The 19,163-nt window shown below is 46.4% G+C and overlaps 1 protein-coding gene across 1 annotated transcript in view; it reads right to left on the minus strand.

The window, feature by feature from the left end:
• The window catches only part of adcy2b (adenylate cyclase 2b (brain)), a 422,964-nt gene that overhangs the window by 229,509 nt on the left and 174,292 nt on the right, over positions 1-19,163 (minus strand). The window contains exon 4 of the mRNA XM_078228489.1: positions 1,670-1,819. Coding sequence (XP_078084615.1) covers positions 1,670-1,819 — 150 coding nt within the window. The remainder of the gene's footprint in view (positions 1-1,669; positions 1,820-19,163) is intronic.

Raw genomic sequence — 19,163 nt, forward strand, 5'->3', positions numbered from 1 at the left:
ATGTGCTCAATGTAATTAGATACAGGATATGTAAATTTTCTAGTCATCAAATTACACTCTTCTGTACTTCTAGTTCAATTTGTTGAAGTTCAAGCTGGTTTTGGATTGACGCTAACGCTTTCCTCAGTTAAATGTGGTATTTGCCACACTAAAACTCAACACAAGATCAGACCAGGAAATGAATGAATATTTACCAAAATTGTACTATTTAACATCGTGGGTTAAAACATTTACTCCATTCTACTGAATCTTATTTGTAAACAAAAGGTAGAAATCACTGTGTGTTTTCATGCAGTCTTGATGCCTCTCTTGGATTGCATATCCGATTACATAAATGCAAATATTGACACAAATTACTTTTATCATAATCATATACGGTGTGATTAGTGACTTTGAAAAGAGGTTTTTCAGTACAGTTGCAGGTATTCAAACATGGGAGTACAGAGAAAGGCTTTGAAACGCAATTACAGTTCAAGGACTTTGGAGGAGAAAGGGAAGTTGGAGATGGGATGGTGGTTTGCAAGAACAGTAGAGTCAAGCATTGTTTTCTTTCAGGAAAGGGGTGATTATGGCAGACTTGAAAGGAGATGGGGGTCAGCGCTTGAAGAGATCGAACTGTGTATGATATTGGAGAACATGGGGACTAGGAAAAGAAAGTGGGTGGTGAGTTCAGAGATAGGCGGGGGGGAATTTCAGAGGAAGTTTGGCCACATGCAGAAATTCTTTGGTTCTTTAATAATCTAGGTTGCCTGCTCATTTCTCCAATACGGTTTGAACAAACAACCTTCCAACTGAGAATCAAGATTACTAAGGTTGACACGCTTAGGAAAATTGGCTTTGCATAGATGTTTTTTCAGTTTTCTATAAATATTTCCAATTTAATGCTTGCTTGAAGCTGTGTTCGTTTGGTGAACTCCTGACATGAGAAGTGCATATGTGACTAGGGACATATCGCTGTATCAGTATAATTGTCTAAAGGTAAGTTCTAACCATCTGAAAGTGAAACAATGGAGTTTTGTGACCAATGTGTATGTACAGAATGCCAAGTGGAGGGGCTCTGTCTGGACAGGTTCTGGACAAGTTTGGACACAAACCGGCAGAGCCCATCACAATACAATAATGTGCTCTAAGAACCAATTGCAGATCGTCATGCACGTGGGAAGCCAAATATGGACGATCATGCAGTTGAAATCCAATCACTGGGTAAGAAAGGGCACTCTGGCCCTTAAAAAGAGGGACCTAAAAACCATTGCTACAGCAGAAAAGGAGGCCATCATGAATGACAGCCTCATAGCAAGGATAAAGCTGAAGCTACAAGAAAGAGAAGACAACATGACATATCCTACCATGCACCACATCCATGGTTAAAATGGGAAGTAAATCTTGTCTGAGCCTGGTTTTGTAAAGTTTTATATTTGCATACTGAATAAATTCTTCCGACTTGTTATAAGTTGACTAGTCTCTGTTGATTCCTTGTCAAGTTCAAGACCAAATTCCCTACAATACTTAAAAATAAGTATTACTAAGGGGCTCCAGGGATATGATAAACTAATCAAGATCAGTTTGCTTGGATTGGTGTTAGCTCCATTCCTATGTTAAATTTCTCAACTGAAAAGCAGTGCTGTGGTTCAAAACATGGAATATTAATATATGAAATATAAATATTTACCTGTTGACGCTTTTCAAATTCTAGCTTGATACGTGACTTAATGCAATTGCATGTGTCTTGATATGTCTGCTGCAGGGCCAGGTCCATCAGGTGCTTGTGATAGGCTCCTGCCAGATTTCCACAGATGAAAATGATGACATTGGCCATGATCTAGATAAAATAAAATTAAAGCAATAACATTTATTTACAGCAATGCCTGTGACTTTTAATATCTATGCAGTTGTATTTAGTGATTTGGGAGTACAGAGAAAGTGCAAAGTTTCGCTCAATAACAGCGCAGATTTGGAGAATCAATTGTCAAATTTCCAGTAATTGGGGGAAATTTGACGCCTCTTGCTTGGTGGAAATATGCTGGTAGCACAATAAGGTAATGAGTGAATGGAACTTGATGCAAGTTAGGACAAGAGCAGCAGAGCTTTGGATGACCTTGAATTATGGACGATCGAAAGTGGGATGCCAATCAGGAGTGGATTGGAATAATCAAAGGCACGGATGAAGTTATCAGATAGGCTGAAGCAGAGTCAGAGTTGGGCACTGTTATAAAAGTGTAAGGAGACACAGCCATGTGATCAGAAATTCATCACGCAGTCAACTGCGACAGAGGTTGAAAACTTATGGTTCCGCCTCAGACAGTTCCCAGGTATAGGGATAGAATTGATGGCTAGAGAACAGAGTTTGGACTGAAGACAATTGGTCCTATTTTACCATTCTAATTCCAAGTGCTGGACGGACTTGAAACTGGGAGTGTTTCAGATCTGACTTTTAGACCTGTTTTCAGGAGCCTCCATACGCACTCTGCCTGAAAAAATAGCAGCGATTCTGAATCACGCTGCAGAAGCCCGTGGGCGGAGCTTAACATGCCCGAAACACTGCAGCTCCGATCGGCGCCTCCAACTGCGCATGCGCAGAAAAGAAATAGAGAAACGCTCCCCTGCCACATCGCTCTAGGGTTGGATAATGACTACCCCCTCGCCCCCACAGACATTGTCCCATCCCTTCAACATAACTGACCCTCTTATCCCCCAGACCACCCCCACCACCCAGACCGATTGCGGGCCCCTCCTATCCTTCCCCCCCACCAATCACATACAGAGTGGCAGCGGACCACCCCCGTTTCCCCCCCACCGATCACATGCAGAGTGGCAGTGGATCCCCCCCCCCGCCGATCACACGCAGAATGGCAGCAGACCACCCCTTTCCCTCCCATCGATCACACGCAGAGTGGCAGTGGATCCCCCTGCCCCCCTGATCACACGCGGAATGTCAGTGGACTCCCCTGCCCCCCGATCACATGCAGAGTGGCAGCAGACCCCCCTTCCCTCCCATCGACCACACGCAGAGTGGTGGTGGACCCCCCTGCCCCCCCCCCCCACCGATCAACTGCAGAGTGGCAGCGGAACCCCCCTTCCCCCCACCGATCACACGCAGAGTGGCAACAAATCACCTACCCCCCCTGCGCCTGCCCCCCGTCCCCATCACCAGAGAGCCATCTGACCTGCCTCCCTCCCCCCCACCAGACAGCCATCTGACCTGCCTCCCTCCGCCCCCACCAGAGAGCTATCTGACCCGCCTCCCTCACCCCCCCCATCAGAGAGTCATCTGACCCACCTCCCTCCCTCCCCCACCAGAGAGCCATCTGACCCGCCTCCCCCCTCAATGATCTAAGTCAGAGAGCCAATGGAAGCTCGGAACTTACCTCGGGCATGGTCCCAACGGCAACCATTTTTGGCCCTTGGTAAAGGGGGAACCAGCACGGAGGCGAGTGCGGATCGCGCTACTCACCTCACGCCTGGCTTTACCAAGTTTTCGCACCAGAAAATGGGCGCAACTTGATGGTAAAATCGGGCCCAATGACTTTGGTCTTCCCAATATTTAATAAATGTCCACTAAGCCAGTACTTGATGTTAGACAAGTGGTCTGACAATTTAGGGACAATGAAAGTGTTAATACAGGTCATGGAGAGCTCAGCTTGGTTCCATCAGTGTACTTGTGGAAACTGTTGTTGTATTTTTGTATGTTTTCACTGAGGGGCCATATGTAGATGAAAAATAGGAGAATGTCAAAGATAGATGTTCTGGAGACAGCAGAGGTAACGGTTCAGGAGAGGAAAAGAAAACACTGCAGATGATTCAGTGGGTCTGATTAATGAGATAGGAAGGGAACCAAATGTGTGTAGGACAATCCAACAGAACAACAGTGGAGAGAGGAGGAGTGAAGGTGTGTTTACCAACAGGAAAGACCATGGAGAGGATGAGAAGGATAAGATCATCGAATCCCCAGCGCAGAAAGAGGCCATTTGGTCCATCAAGTCTGCACTGACAACAATCCCACTTAGGCCCTATCCCGTAACCCCATGTATTTACTCTTCTAATCCCCCTGACACTAAGGGGCAAATTAGCATGGCCAATCAACCTAACTGCACATCTTTGGACTGTGGGAGGAAACCAGAGTACCTGGAGGAAACCCACGCAGACATGGGGAGAATGTGCAAACTCCACACAGACAGTGACCAAAGCTGGAAATCAAACCCGGATCCCTGGCACTGAGAGGAGCAGTGCTAACCACTGTGCCCCCGGGATAAGGATGTTAGATTTCCTTTGTCACTTTTTGTGATTTGATGAGAACCATTTTAGTACTGTGACAGGAGCCAAACCCTGGTTGGAATATTTCAAATGTAGAATTTTGCGAAAGGTGGGAATAGATCTGGGAAGTTAACACATTCAAGGGGATTGACAGAAAAGTATGTTGGAGATGGGGCAGTAGTTTTCAAAGATGGAGTGGTCGGTGATGACAGATTTAAACATGAGGGCTTCAGTATCTGTAGAGAGAAAGAACCAATAGCAATATGGGAGTCAGAAGGGAAGTGAGTTTAGTGGAAACAGGAACAAGGAAGCTGGAAAGTCGCATGGACAACAAGAGTTCAGAGATGGTATAATTGGAGATGAGAGACAAACTGTAAAGTCAGCTTTCCTCCTGTATTTTACCTTGTTATTTTTCACATCTGTGTCCTTTTCAACTTCTATCCTAAACTGTGGTATTATGGTCAATAGTTTCTAGATGTCAGTTTTCCATCTTGTATCTGCTCTATTTCATTTTACTTTATAAGATCCAGTGGCAGATCTACCCATATTGTGGGAATTTAATTCCCTTTTTCCCTATATCCGCGTTTCGCTGATCAATTTTGGGATAGTTGAAATACTCCATGATTAATATTTTATACTTGTTAATAATTTTCTTAATTTGTCTGCATATTTCTTCCTCCACTTCCCTTCCACCATTAGTTAATCTGCAGACTAAACCGATTAGTGTGATTGATCCTTTGTGCTGGATTTTTCACCCGCCACCTGTGGTGTGTTTACTGGCGGCGGAAGTGGTTCGTCATTGGCTGCCGACAGGATCTTCTGGTCTCAGCAATGTCTACTGTATTTTGCGTGGCTCACCTGTCCCACTGCAAGGGAACCTGCTGCAGAGGATCACCTTAGCAGGACCAGAAAATCCTGCTAGCGAGAAGGGCTAGAAAATCCCACCCTTTATTATTGTTTATCTTTATCCATTTGGATTCTATTACTAATTAACTGATGGCCATGTTTTTCTAACAATCACCTTTACTCCATATACCCCACCACTTCTTCCCCACCACTTTTTCCCTATCATTTTGCAAATGTGTTATACCCTGCATGTAATACCCTGTTTAATCCCCAGCCTGCTTGGGGGTCAAAGGGAGTGCAAGGTTGCTGGGGGTGGGGAGGGCAGTCAATGCTGGCTTGGACATGTCCCGGGAGACCAGCGATCAGGCTATGGTGGGGTGAGAGGGCCAGCGTTGCAGGGTTGTGGGGCTGGTCAGCGATTGAGCTGGCCAGCTGTCAGGAGGCCGGCAGCCAGGGGCCACTGCGCATGCACCAATCTCTGCTTTGACACATGGGTGGTGAGTGGCCCGCTCAGCGCTCTGCTGCCGGCCTCTCGGGCGGGAATCAGCAAAGCAAATGGCATGTTGACCTTTATTGCAAGAGGATTGGAGTACAAGAATAAAGAAAGCTTGCCACAATTATACAAGGCTTTGCTGTAACCACTTCTGGAATATTGAGCAAATTCTCCATCCTTTCCCATCAGTGGGATCTTCCGGTCTCGCTGAAGTCGATTCCCACTGCGGATTCCCCAACGGTAGCACAGGTAAGGAATATAAATTGCCATTGACTGCAGTAGGAGTGAAAGACCCAACAAACAGCTTAGCCTCCTCTGCTGCGGGGAACCGTTGTTGGCGGGGGAGGGGGGAGGGGGGGGCGGGGAGCGTGTCAGCTGGTATAATCTTGTGTAAAGTTTTGAATTTCATATTTAAGGAAGGATAACTTGCATTGTAGGTGGTGCAGCAAAGTTTCACCAGAGTAATCCTAGGGAGCTGAGGAGGGTCCTCGGATGAGAGGCTGGATTAAATTGGGCCTATACCCTCTGGAGTTTAGGAGAATGAGAGGTGATCTAATTGAAACATAGATGATCCGCAAGGGATTTGACAGGGTAGACGTTGAGAATTTGCTCCTGTTTATAATGTTCTTATGTTCGTATTTAGCTCTTTGAGCCTGCTCTGACATTGAGTATGATCATGACTGATCTATGCAACCAATTTGCTGAGATGTCATCTTCTCGCAAGCAAATTTCTGTGCCATGATCAACAATTTGCAAATTTATTCCAGATTTTTTAAAACAAAGTTCTGCATCATCTATATAGATATACCAAGTAGATAGGCAGTCAATAAGAAAATATCCCTGACAATTCCTGGGTAATAGTGGTACAAATCTGCTAAATTGCAGTTGTTATGTCTCTCTCATGTACTACAGGGAGGAAATTAAAGGAGTAATTTTATATAATTACATTCCATTATGGGTGGAAACTTGTGGAGAGTGCACATCTGAATTCTTAATATTATCTCTTGGCAACTGAGGCATCGTGATTTTGTAGAACTATCCCTTAAATGTCACACAGATCTGAGGAGGTTTTGACCAATTTTCTGACTCTTGCTGTGGTGTGGATTCATTGGCTCCCCTGGTCCACTTGTACATCATTCAAGTGATTGTTTGTCATGTTTGAAGAATCAAGTCAAGAATGTAATTTCTGGTGAGAGCTACTGTAATTAGAAGAGCCCTGATACTCTTCACAACCCAGGCCCCAGTTGCTGCCTCAGAAGGGATCATCTAACTAACTACAAATCAGGAAGCATTTTGGTCTGGTCTTTCTTAATGGACAGATGTGTTTGTAAACTATCAGAGGAGCCGAGTTGTAATTTTCAAGAGGCAGAGAAAGATTTTCTTTTTATTGTGCCTGGATGTAAAGGAACACCTCAAAACAGCAACTAGAGCAAAATGAGGCAAGGAAGATTACATTCCTACAACGGAGATTGCTTGAGCTTCTGTCCAGTCAAAATTTTGGGCAGAAAATCCAACAACTGGGATTAATTACTCAAAAGAAATGGCCTTTTGCTTCCTTAGAAGTATTCAAATAATTTCACAGCTTTTTTTTGGCCTTTCCTGGGCCTCATACAGAACAGCATAGTATTACATTTTTATGTACCATATATCCAATATATATAATTAGTCATAGCAGAGATTTGCAACTTGTTGGAGCAGATGATTCCAACGTGCCCTCATAGATATGGACTGTTTGCTGTGATTATGGCAATGATCCCATTCACACCACGTTCAACTTTTCCATCTCCGTGCCTCCACCACCCCCAACAAATTATTTTCATTTGGGAGAAGTCCTGCCTCCTAGGACATAGGATACAGTGAAAAGAAAACAGTTACCGTCATCCTAGAAATTAATAGATTCCCACCCTAGGTAAATAACTGAACCAGGTACTATATTCTAATTGGGGTTATTACTCATTATCCAAAAGAGTCTTGTAACAACAAGTTACTTTGTAAAATTCATCACTGAGGTGCAGACATCACTGGCATGGCCAGTATTCACTACCAATCCCGAGCTACCTGTAAATGGAGTGGTTTGCTTCTTTTTTATATCCAATTGAGACAATTGACTTTTAATAGCCACAACTATCTTCCTTTAACTTGGCATGATGTCAGCCACTGGAACGTTTTCCCTGAACCTCAGTTTTACTCAGCCTTGTTGGTTCCATATCAGTAGGTTGCTTCCTGATGCCAAAAGTACCCATTCATTCAAATTCCAGGCTCTGGAATTTGGCTCTTGTTTGAACCAAGCCTGTAATGAGGTCTGGAGTCAGGTAGTCATGGCAGTACCCAAACTGAGCACTGGTGAGCAGGTTATCTGTAAGTAAGTGTTGATTGACAGCACTGTTTGACCATGAGGGTTACCCAGGCAGGCACAATGGACCCAACAGGTAAATGTAAAGCCATTTACCACCTGGATCTGGCAGATACTTCACCTGGGTGCAGTTTCTTGAATTTCCAGGTTTTCTGAGAATCATTCACAGTTAAATGAAAAAGTAAAATAACAATGAGGTTTTCAGCTTTGTTGTAAACTTTCTCCTTGAAGAAAGTTTGTTGTCCACCCACCTTCCCACCTTCATGAAATCAGTAAGTGTCCAGATTTGAGGTGGGTTGTTGTTGTGAGTCTGATTTTTAAAGATTTTAACCCTTGAACCAACCCAAATCCATCTTTGTATTTGTTAAAATTCCCCCTTAATGTTGAGAATAGAATGAAACGGTGGTCACAGCTGCAAAGAGTTACTTTGCAGATCCTGATGCAGAGCTTCACCATTGTGACTGTTTTTGAGATTTCAGGTGCACATAGAACATAGAACAGTACAGCACAGAACAGGCCCTTCGGCCCACGATGTTGTGCCGAGCTTTATCTGAAACCAAGATCAAGCTATCCCACTCCCTATCATCCTGGTGTGCTCCATGTGCCTATCCAATAACCGCTTAAATGTTCCTAAAGTGTCTGACTCCACTATCACTGCAGGCAGTCCATTCCACACCCCAACCACTCTCTGCGTAAAGAACCTACCTCTGATGTCCTTCCTATATCTCCCACCGTGAACCCTATAGTTATGCCCCCTTGTAATAGCTCCATCCACCCGAGGAAATAGTCTTTGTACGTTCACTCTATCTATCCCCTTCATCATTTTATAAACCTCTATTAAGTCTCCCCTCAGCCTCCTCCGCTCCAGAGAGAACAGCCCTAGCTCCCTCAACCTTTCCTCATAAGACCTACCCTCCAAACCAGGCAGCATCCTGGTAAATCTCCTCTGCACTCTTTCCAGAGCTTCCACATCCTTCTTATAGTGAGGTGACCAGAACTGCACACAATATTTCAAATGTGGTCTCACCAAGGTCCTGTACAGTTGCAACATAACCCCACGGCTCTTAAACTCCAACCCCCTGTTAATAAAAGCTAATACACTATAAGCCTTCTTCACAGCTCTATCCACTTGAGTGGCAACCTTTAGAGATCTGTGGATATGGACCCCAAGATCTCTCTGTTCCTCCACAGTCTTCAGAACCCTACCTTTGACCCTGTAATCCACATTTAAATTAGTCCTACCAAAATGAATCACCTCACATTTATCAGGGTTAAACTCCATTTGCCATTTTTTAGCCCAGCTTTGCATCCTATCTATGTCTCTTTGCAGCCTACAACAGCCCTCCACCTCATCCACTACTCCACCAATCTTGGTGTCATCAGCAAATTTACTGATCCACCCTTCAGCCCCCTCCTCTAAGTCATTAATAAAAATCACAAAGAGCAGAGGACCAAGCACTGATCCCTGTGGCACTCCGCTAGCAACTTGCCTCCAGTCCGAAAATTTTCCATCCACCACCACCCTCTGTCTTCGATCAGATATGATGTGGAGATGCCGGCGTTGGACTGGGGTAAACACAGTAAGAAATTTAACAACACCAGGTTAAAGTCCAACAGGTTTATTTGGTAAACCTGGTATTTGGTAGCAAAAGCTACTTTTGCTACCAAATACCAGGTTTACCAAATAAACCTGTTGGACTTTAACCTGGTGTTGTTAAACTTCTTACTTTGATCAGATAGCCAGTTACCTATCCAATCGGCCAACGTTCCCTCTATCCCACACCTCCTTACTTTCATCATAAGCCGACCATGGGGGACCTTATCAAACGCCTTACTAAAATCCATGTATATGACATCAACTGCCCTACCTTCATCAACACACTTAGTTACCCCCTCAAAAAATTCAAATTTGTGAGGCACGACTTGCCCTTCACAAATCCGTGCTGACTATCCCGGATTAATCCGCATCTTTCTAAATGGTCGTAAATCCCATCCCCAAGGACCTTTTCCATCAATTTACCAACCACCAAAGTAAGACTAACCGGTCTATAATTACCAGGGTCATTTCTATTCCCTTTCTTAAACAGAGGAACAACATTCGCCACTCTCCAGTCCTCTGGCACCATCCCCGTGGACAGTGAGGACCCAAAGATCAAAGCCAAAGGCTCTGCAATCTCATCCCTTGCCTCCCAAAGAATCCTAGGATATATTTCATCAGGCCCAGGGGACTTATCGACCTTCAGTTTATTCAAAACTGCCAGTACATCCTCCCTCCGAACATCTATTTCCTCCAGCCTATTAGCCTGTAACACCTTCTCTTCCTCAAAAACATGGCCCCTCTCCTTGGTGAACACTGAAGAAAAGTATTCATTCATCACCTCGCCTATCTCTACTGACTCCATACACAAGTTCCCACTACTGTCCTTGACCGGCCCTAACCTCACCCTGGTCATCCTGCAGAATTTTTTAAACTGTTCTGTTGGATCCATCTAGCCGCCTCTGGTCTGTGTGTGTGTGTGGACCTGACTTCATCCTGCACTCACGCCTCCACGCCACCCTCCGAGCGAAGATCCCACCTCTCAGGTGTCTTTCTCCTGAGGCGGGCACAACGAGATGAAAGATTTCCTAACTCCTGTTAACCAACCCATGAACAAAAATCAGGCACAGTTGTACTTGCGCATTGTGAGTCAATGGGCATGAGTGGGCTACAGCCAAGCCAAGGGGAAAGTATAATTCATGAATAAACTGAATGGAGGTGGGGGTCACATACGAGTATTAGTTAAAGGGTCTTAGATGAGGGCTTAGATGGGGTAAAATGGAGAACAATTATAAAGATGCATATAAAGACGCTGGGGGCATTGGTTGACCCAGCAGTCAGCCTTCTCTCACTGTTTGAGAGCTTGGAGGAATCTGGCTCTAAGTTGGCAGATATCTTCCCCTCTCCGCAGCCCCTGTTGTACTGAAGTCCTAGAGGCACTGCAACTGCAGCCCTCATACCTTTTGCAGCTCTGCTCTTCCTGCCAAATCAAATGATTCACCACAACACCTCCAAAAGCGCACCCAGAATCTTTGCAATATTGTGCTTTTGCCTTAATTGCCTTACCTGCAAGTTGGGTGACTGGCTCTTTAAGTAAACTTGCAACTGTTCGAATCTCCTTTGGTGAGTGATATTATAATAGGTTGAATGGATCTGTGTGGTCAAATCATGAGTCAAATTAGCCAGTACGGCTGTTCAGTCTGGCCAGTGGGATGCTTTCGGAAACAGACAAAATGTTGCTGTGAGCATCATTCCTTACATGTTGCAATTAATAACACCTATAAGATGCACTATAGCAATTCATCAGGGTTTCTTTGACAGCACTGTCCAAATTTGTGACCTCTTAATCTAGAAGGATAAAGGTAGCAGGAACACCATCACCTTTTTCTTCTTTTAATTATTATTCTTTGATGGGATGCGGGTGCCACTGGCAAGGCCAACATTTGTTGCCCATCGCTAATCTCCCTTGAATTGAGTGGCTTGCTAGGTCATTTCAGTGGGAAATTACGAGTCAACCTTGCTGCAATAGACCTGGAATCACACGTAGGCCAGATCAGGTAAAGATGGCAGATTTCCTTCCTTAAAGAACATTAGTGAAGCAGACTGGTTTTTATGACAATCAATGGTAGCTTCATGACACCTTAATTGAGAGTCGCTTTGAAGTCCAGATTTAATTAGTTCAATTTTAAATTACATCAGCTGTCATTTAGACCTATATTGTCATTTTATTATGCCTAGGTCTCTGCATTACTAGACCAGTGACTTTATCACTGGGCCAGCACCTCAGAATCACAGACCATTATGACTTGGAAGCATATTGCTGTTCCTTCACTGATACTGAGTCAGAATCCTGGAACTTTCTCCCAGATAGCACTCTAGATGTATATGCTTCACCTACTGCAGCAGTTCAAGAAAGTGACTTACTGTGACCTTTTCAAAAGCAATTAAAGATGACAATAAAAGCTGGCCTTGTCAACAATGCGCACACACCATGAATGAAGAAATCAAAATAAACATAATATCTTAATTACAGTCTACTGTTGGGAAACAAGTCCAACAGCTTGTATTCACCCTTGAAGTGCATTGTATAGAATGGGATGAATAGGAATTCAAGGAATACTTTGAATTCTTTTAACTTCTTTTAGAGCGCAGCAACAACAGCATGGATTATGTAACTGGTTGAGGTCATTCTTAGTTCAGATTTCTAAAATAAGATTCTCATGTCGACACAGTAAAAGCAGCTGCATTGATTCCTAGTCTTTCTGTTTGCTTCACATTCTTTCTGGAGTGTTTTTCATTTTCTTTTGCACTGCACTGACCTTGTTTTGTTTTTCTCTCCTCCATCTGTTTTACTTTTCCTTGAGGTAGCGACTGTGGATGGGTATGATTTCAAGTACACGTGTATCCCATTACCTTGCCAATGAGACAATTCATCATACACAAACCTAAACCATGACTGTATGCAGACAATTCATCCATTTCACTGATGACATGGAAGACTGATCCTGTCATTGTCACATGCCCACAGTTAAGTAGTTCAATAAGACCTTACTATCATAGTGATCATTGTCTTGACCAACATATTGATATTGCTGATTTAACAGTGCCCTAGTATTGTTGAGGAAATGCTACAAGGATACTCTGAAAGCCTCCCTAAATTAGTGCAACATCCTCACTGACAGGTGGGAATCTCTTGCCCTGCAACACAAAAACTGGAGAAGAAGCATTTGCGTGTTTCTTCGTAAGGAACTCTTCAAATGTAGACAATAAAAATATAACAAAACTTACTCCAACTTATAAATCAAAGAAAGGGTTTAATCAAGAAACTTCATGACTCCAAACTTGGGGCCATGCCCTGGGCCACTCCAAGCTCCCCACAATTCCCAACGAGCTCTTATTTATACTGAGTCAGCTGACCATCACATCATTCTGTAATTGGTTCCATGGTTTACTGGGTCAGCTGACCCTTACAGCTTGTTACCATTAGTCACATTACACCCAATACAAAGTTTTCACCGGTTACATTGTAATATCGTGAAGGTGCCAATGACCTCGAGTGTCACCAGGTGGAACATTTAGAGGCCAAGTGCAAACAGCAGAAGGTGTGTGCAGAATCCAGAGTGTTCCACCTCCCCCCCCCCCGCCCCGCCAACAATCAAGCACCACCCGTGGCAGTGCCTGCAATCCAGGACTGAACTGATTAGCCACCACAGAATCCAACCCCCCTGAACTGGAAGCAAGTCATCCTCGGCCCTACTGTTTCCATTAGTAGGAGAGACTAGGATCCAAGAGCACAGCTTCTGTATAAAGAGATGATCCTTAAGAACGAAGATGAGGAGGAATTTCTTCATTGCCACAGAAGGCTGTGGAAGCCAGGTCATTGAGTGTAGTTAAGACAGAGATAGATAGGTTTTTGATTGGTAAGAGATCAAAGGTTACAGGGAAAAGACAGGAGAATGAGGTTGAGAAACTTATCAGCCATGATTGAATGGTGGAGCAAACTCGATGGGCTGAATAGCCTAATTCTGTTCCTATATCTTATGGTTTTATGGACACTGAGGAACTACCAAAAAAGAAGAAAGAATTGTTGCAATTTTACAAGGTGATAAACAGTATTATAATAGTAAAATACAGTGGTAATTTAAAGCTAACCAATCGTAGACTGACATGATATGAAGTGAGCTTAGAAAATCCATGGGGTGGCGTCACTCCCAGCAGTTACACTGAGAACACCCAGTGAAACTTCCCACGAACCCAGCTAAAATCTTCAAGGTCAGAGGCAGGATCTTTTAGCATTGGCCTTGGTGGTACATGGGGTGTGGGGGGAGTAGGTGTTGGACAATATTGCATTGAAGACTCTGGAAATGCTGGCAGTAGATGACTTTCTTGGAGGCTTGGACAGACATGCTCCCACGACTTTTCATGCTCCTAATCTTTAAGATCTAAGCCTTGACCATGTTCTGAACCCCAGAGTTAGACTCACTTCAGGTGAGACCAGGCTAACCTGCAATGATACAAACTACGAATGGTAAGATAATGGGTCGGATTTGGGATTAATATTGGATGGAATACTTAGAGCACTTAGCTACATTTCCTCAAATAATGTAAGGTAACCTTAAAATCTTAGGAAGGCAGTTAAGGCCCCAGTTTAACATTGCAGCTAAAAGGCAGTAACAGTGCAGTATTGAGGTATCAGTTTAAAATTTCTCCAACCCTCTAGAGTGAAACTTGAATCCACAAAGTTAACACCAAAAGGAACATTTGTCAGAAAGCTTTCTTGCCAATTATCAGAGAAGGTTTTTTTTCATCTACTGACCTCTCTGCCAGCTCAAGCATCCACTGTTGATTTTTAGCTTCTCTGATGCTTATGTTCATGATTTACATTGCGACCAACTACAAAGCTATTTCACAAAAAAACTGCATTTCAAATGCTGCAAACATTTGGTTGTTTTCAATTCCACTAATAATGGACAGTGAACAACATATGCAAAAAGTAAATGTGAGGCAGTAATCTAACTGAAGGCTTAGATTTACACCAGTGGTAGTCTTACCATTTAAATTATCTATTATAAGTGTAAGATTGTAACTTCTTTCCCAAAGGCATAATTATGAACATGTTTAAATTTTTATTTTATGTTAGGCTTTATATTTAAATTGCACCATGGTTCAATCCTGAAAAGAGTATTCAAGCTTGAACATGTTAAAGGATCAAGAGAAAATTAAGAATGCAATTTGTCCTGAGCTTAAAATTTACATACAACATCCTTACATAAGACTTACATGCATATGGGGGTCGGTTTAGCTCAGTTGGCTGGACAGCTGGTTAGTAATGCAGAGCAATGCCAACAGTGTGGGTTAAATTCCTGTATGGGCTGAGGTTATTCATGAAGGCTTGCCTTCTCAACCTTGCCCCTTGCCTGAGGTGTAATGATCCTCAAGTTAAATCACCACCAGCCAGCTCTCACCCTCAAAGAGGAGAGCAGCCTATGGTCATCTGGGACTGTGGTGACTTTATATATGAACAAGGAATGGGAGTAGACCATTCAGCCCCTCGAGCTTAAGATCACGGCTAATCTGATAGTAACATCATGGGGGCAATTTTACCATTTTCATTCTAAGTGCTGGGCGGATTTGAAACCGGGAGTGTTTCAGATCCAACTTTTAGGCCCGTTTTTAGTCCCCTCCATACACACTCAGCCTGCAATAGTTTGAGCGCGTCAGATTCACGCTACAGAAGCAGCGGGTGGTGCAGAGGGAGGTAGTGCGCATTAGCAGTAGCAGGGGTCTGACAGAAAAGAGAGAACTGTCAGGCTCCTACTACTGCAGGCTGCCTGAAGCAACTCCCTCTCCCTGCAATCGTGGGGGCCCGTGGCCTGAGATACAGCTCCTGCCGATCCATCCCCACCGCCCATATTGGTCGTGGACCCCCCCACCACCGATCGCGGACTGCAGAGTGGCAGCGGGCCCCCCCCCACCGATCCTTGCAGAGTGGCAGCGGGTCCCCTCCCCCCATTAGCCCTTCCCCCACTGACCCCGCCCCTGTTAGCATCTCCCCCATTAGCCTTGTCCTATGGCACTGCACAATGGGCATTGCCCAGGTGCCAGGGTGGCACTGCAAGACTGGCACTGCGCAAGGTGCACCCCCCCGCTTTGCCCTCAGCCTCCCCGGGGAGGCCTCAATGGCCTCCGGTTCCACCGGCGAGGCCAGGTTGACCACTCCCTGTTCATGGGGAACATGTGTATTCCTTGCCGGCGCGAACCTTTCCTGGAGAGGTTATAAAGGGGGGTTGAGCCTGGACAATTAAGTGCCAAGCTCAGTAAGCAGATGCAAATGTTCATTTCAATAGATTTAAATATATTAACCTGCCTCTCGCCTATTTTCAGCAAGAGGCTGACCGCGCCAGATATCCGGCACTTGTAAAATGCGGCGGCCACAAAAAGCAGTGCCGATTGCGCTCAGCACTTTATGGCCTACTTTAACACTGCGCCGTGCCTAAAAATGGGCACAACATTAGCGCGAGCGAAACTGTCGCCATTTTACGAGCACTGGATTTCTGGCACGGTCAGCCTCTTGCCGGAATTGGGGGAGAGGTAGGTTAATGTATTTAAGTTTATTTAACTGCTCTTTAACATCTGCTTAGCAAGCCCAGCGCTCAAAGGTTCACGCCGGCGAGGAATAGACATGCTCCCATCAACGGAGAGCAGTCGACTTGGCCTCGCTGGTGGAACCTGAGGCCCCTCCAGGGTGGCCAGGACAGGGGGGTGCCCCTTGGGCTTGGGCAGTGCCAGACAGACTGTCAGTGCCACCCTGGCACCTAGGCAATGCCAGCCTGGCACCTGGGCAATGCCCAACAGGCAGTGCCAGTGAGGGGTTTGGCTAGTGGGGGTGGGGCCTGTGGGGGGCAGGGCTCATGGGGGGAGCGGAGAGGACCCGCTGCCACTGCAGCGATCGATGGGCAGAGGGAGGGAGAGGGGACCCGCTGCCACTGCAGAGATCAGTGGGCGGAGGGAGGGAGAGGGGACCTGCTGCCACTCTGCAGCGATTGGTGGGGAAAGGGCTGGAGAGGAGGCCCGCTACCACTTTGCAGCAATCGGTGGGTGGAGAGCATGGGGGTCGTGATCAGTGGGGGATAGAGGGGGTCCGCGATTGGTCTGTGAGGTGGGGTCGGCGGGGGCTGTATCCCGAGCCGTGGGCCCCCGCGGTTGTGGAGGGGGGGCAGCTGCTTTAGGCTGCCTGCACTAGCAGGGGCCTGACAGCTCTCTCTCTGTCAGACCCCTGCTACTGCAATGTGCATGTGCAGCATCAGAGGTGTGTACATGCGCAATACCTCCCTCTGCAGGATTCCAGGTGCATTAAGCCCTGCCCACAGACTTCTGCAGCGAGGAACAGGCTCGCTCAGAATTTTGCGGGCTGAGTGTGTATGGGGCGGGGGGGGGGGGGGGGGGGGGGGGGGGGGGGGGGGGCCTGAAAACACACGGATCTGAAACTCTCCCAATTTCAAATTCGCCCAGCTGTTAGAAAAAAAAATGATAAAAGTGCCCCCTTTGTCTTCAAATCCCAAGCTTCTGTTAAGAATATCAGGTTGTAAAGGGGTGCACATTGAACCATCCATTTAATTCCAGGATAAGATAGAGTTGGGGGTCTAAAAATAATTAATCAGCATTCCTACACTGCATGTTGATGGGTTTTGAGAAAAGGAGGGTGCAGAAGAAGCCAATGTGATATTGCTTTAGAGGCTTTCCCAAGGTATCACTGAATATCACAGACAGGTGTGTTAGTCTGACAGGGTCTGGGAGATCAAGTATAACTAAAGGTCAAAAGACTCTATGGTTCACGTGTTAGAATGTGGGTGCAAGTTCATACTCAGATCAGAAAGATCAAGTTCATGAAGAGGTAAAAGGAAGCTGGAAGATTTTATCTAGTTCGCGCTAGAAGGAGGATCTCCAGTAATATTCTCACCATGAAGGACAATCCTGGGGTTAGAAGTGACCAGGCTGATAAAGAAAAAGAACAGAAGTTAAACCCCCAGGAACTAAGAATCACTTTGGACTAACTTTAGGACAATTGAAAGTCTAATTAAAGGACAGTGCAACATACCTGTGAAATGTGTTTTTTCAGTTGAGATAAAAATAATAGGGTATTCTGTCCTGTGGTTTAAAGTTGTAATAACTCCATGGAGGTGAAAGTCCTGTCACCAAGTTACTTTATTTACACCATACATCTGTACACAGCCAGCTCTCCAGTTGTTCCCTGCTGAATGCAGGCTGGGAGTCTGACACACCTGCTTTAAATAGGAAGCATGAGGCTCCCTGATTTAACCATCAATTAAGACTCAGCAGGTAGCTTTTTCGGGTACCAACGTAATAAACGAACTCAAATTAACTTAGGGACAAAGTAAAAGGGGCGGCTCCCCAAAAGGAAGGGGAGAACAGCCCGAACCAAAATCAAAGTCGAAAGGAAACTTAAAACGTCAAACCAAAAGGTGATTATCGGGGTCGATAATACACCCCAGCCCCTGCGGCGCCCAGCGGTCGCGGAAGGCGTCGACCGCGCCCGTGGACACCGCATGCTCCCTCTCCAGAGACACCTGGCCGCGAATGTAGCCGCGGTAGAGGGGCAGACAGTCGGGATGGACGGCCCCGTCGATCACCCGCTGCCTGGACCTATTGATGGCGCGTCTCGCCAGGCCCAGGAGCAGGTTCACGAGGAGGTCGGCATCCCGACCCGCCCCTCTCCGCACCAGGTGCCCGTAGATCAGGAGCGTGGGACTGAAGTGCAAACAAAACATCAGTAAAAGGTGTTTGAGGAAACCAAAAAGGGTGTGCAGCCTAAAACACAGAACGTAGACATGGTCCACGGACTCCACGAGGCCACAGAAAGGGCAGTCTCGGGAGCCCGTGTACCGGAAAAACCTACGGTTGCACGGCACTGCTGCGTGCAGCACCCTCCACCCCAGGTCCCCGAGATAATTGGGGGAGATCCCTCCGTAGAGGGACCTCCACTGGGGACCTCCGCCGCCCGGCGGCAACAAGGCCCGCCAAGGTGTATCCGGGCGACAGGCGAGGACGCGGTAGTGAAAGGTGTGCAGCAGCAGCCCGTACAGGAAATGCCTCCGCGCGGTGGAAAAGGGCACGGAGGGCATTTCCGCGAGGCGGCACACGCAGTGGGGCACCTGACCCGGGGAGGGAGGTCTAGGCTTCGGGCCAATGTGAAATTCCGTCCGAGCAGGGGAACGCTCGGGCGGGATCCCACCGCACGCCTGCGCCGCCTCTAGACCGCGTGCGCACTCGGGGCCGAGCACGACCGTCCTAAGGTCTTGGATGGCTTTGGCCGCGCGCCGGACGGTCACCCCCGCGCGCTCAGCCAGCACGTCGGGGCTCATCCAGCCCGCTCCTCCGCCATCCAGCACGTCCCCGATCCTGGTCACCCCGGCGTCCACGGCCCTCCTCTCCGCCAGCCACCTGAAGTCGTAAGGCTGGAGGTGCGGATTCCTGAGCAGCGGCTCTCGCACGAGAGCCGCTACTCCTGACGGGGGAGAGCTGCGTCGCGAGGCGACCGTGTTCCAGACCGTGAGCAGGTCCTGGTAAAAGACGGGCAACTCCCGCAGAGAGGTGGGAATACGCCCCAGGTTGATGTGCAGGAGCTGCACGTCGTAATTGAGGCCGTGCAAGTGGCGGAAAAA

Source organism: Mustelus asterias, chromosome 2, assembly GCF_964213995.1.
Source record: "Mustelus asterias chromosome 2, sMusAst1.hap1.1, whole genome shotgun sequence".
NCBI lineage: Eukaryota > Metazoa > Chordata > Chondrichthyes > Carcharhiniformes > Triakidae > Mustelus > Mustelus asterias.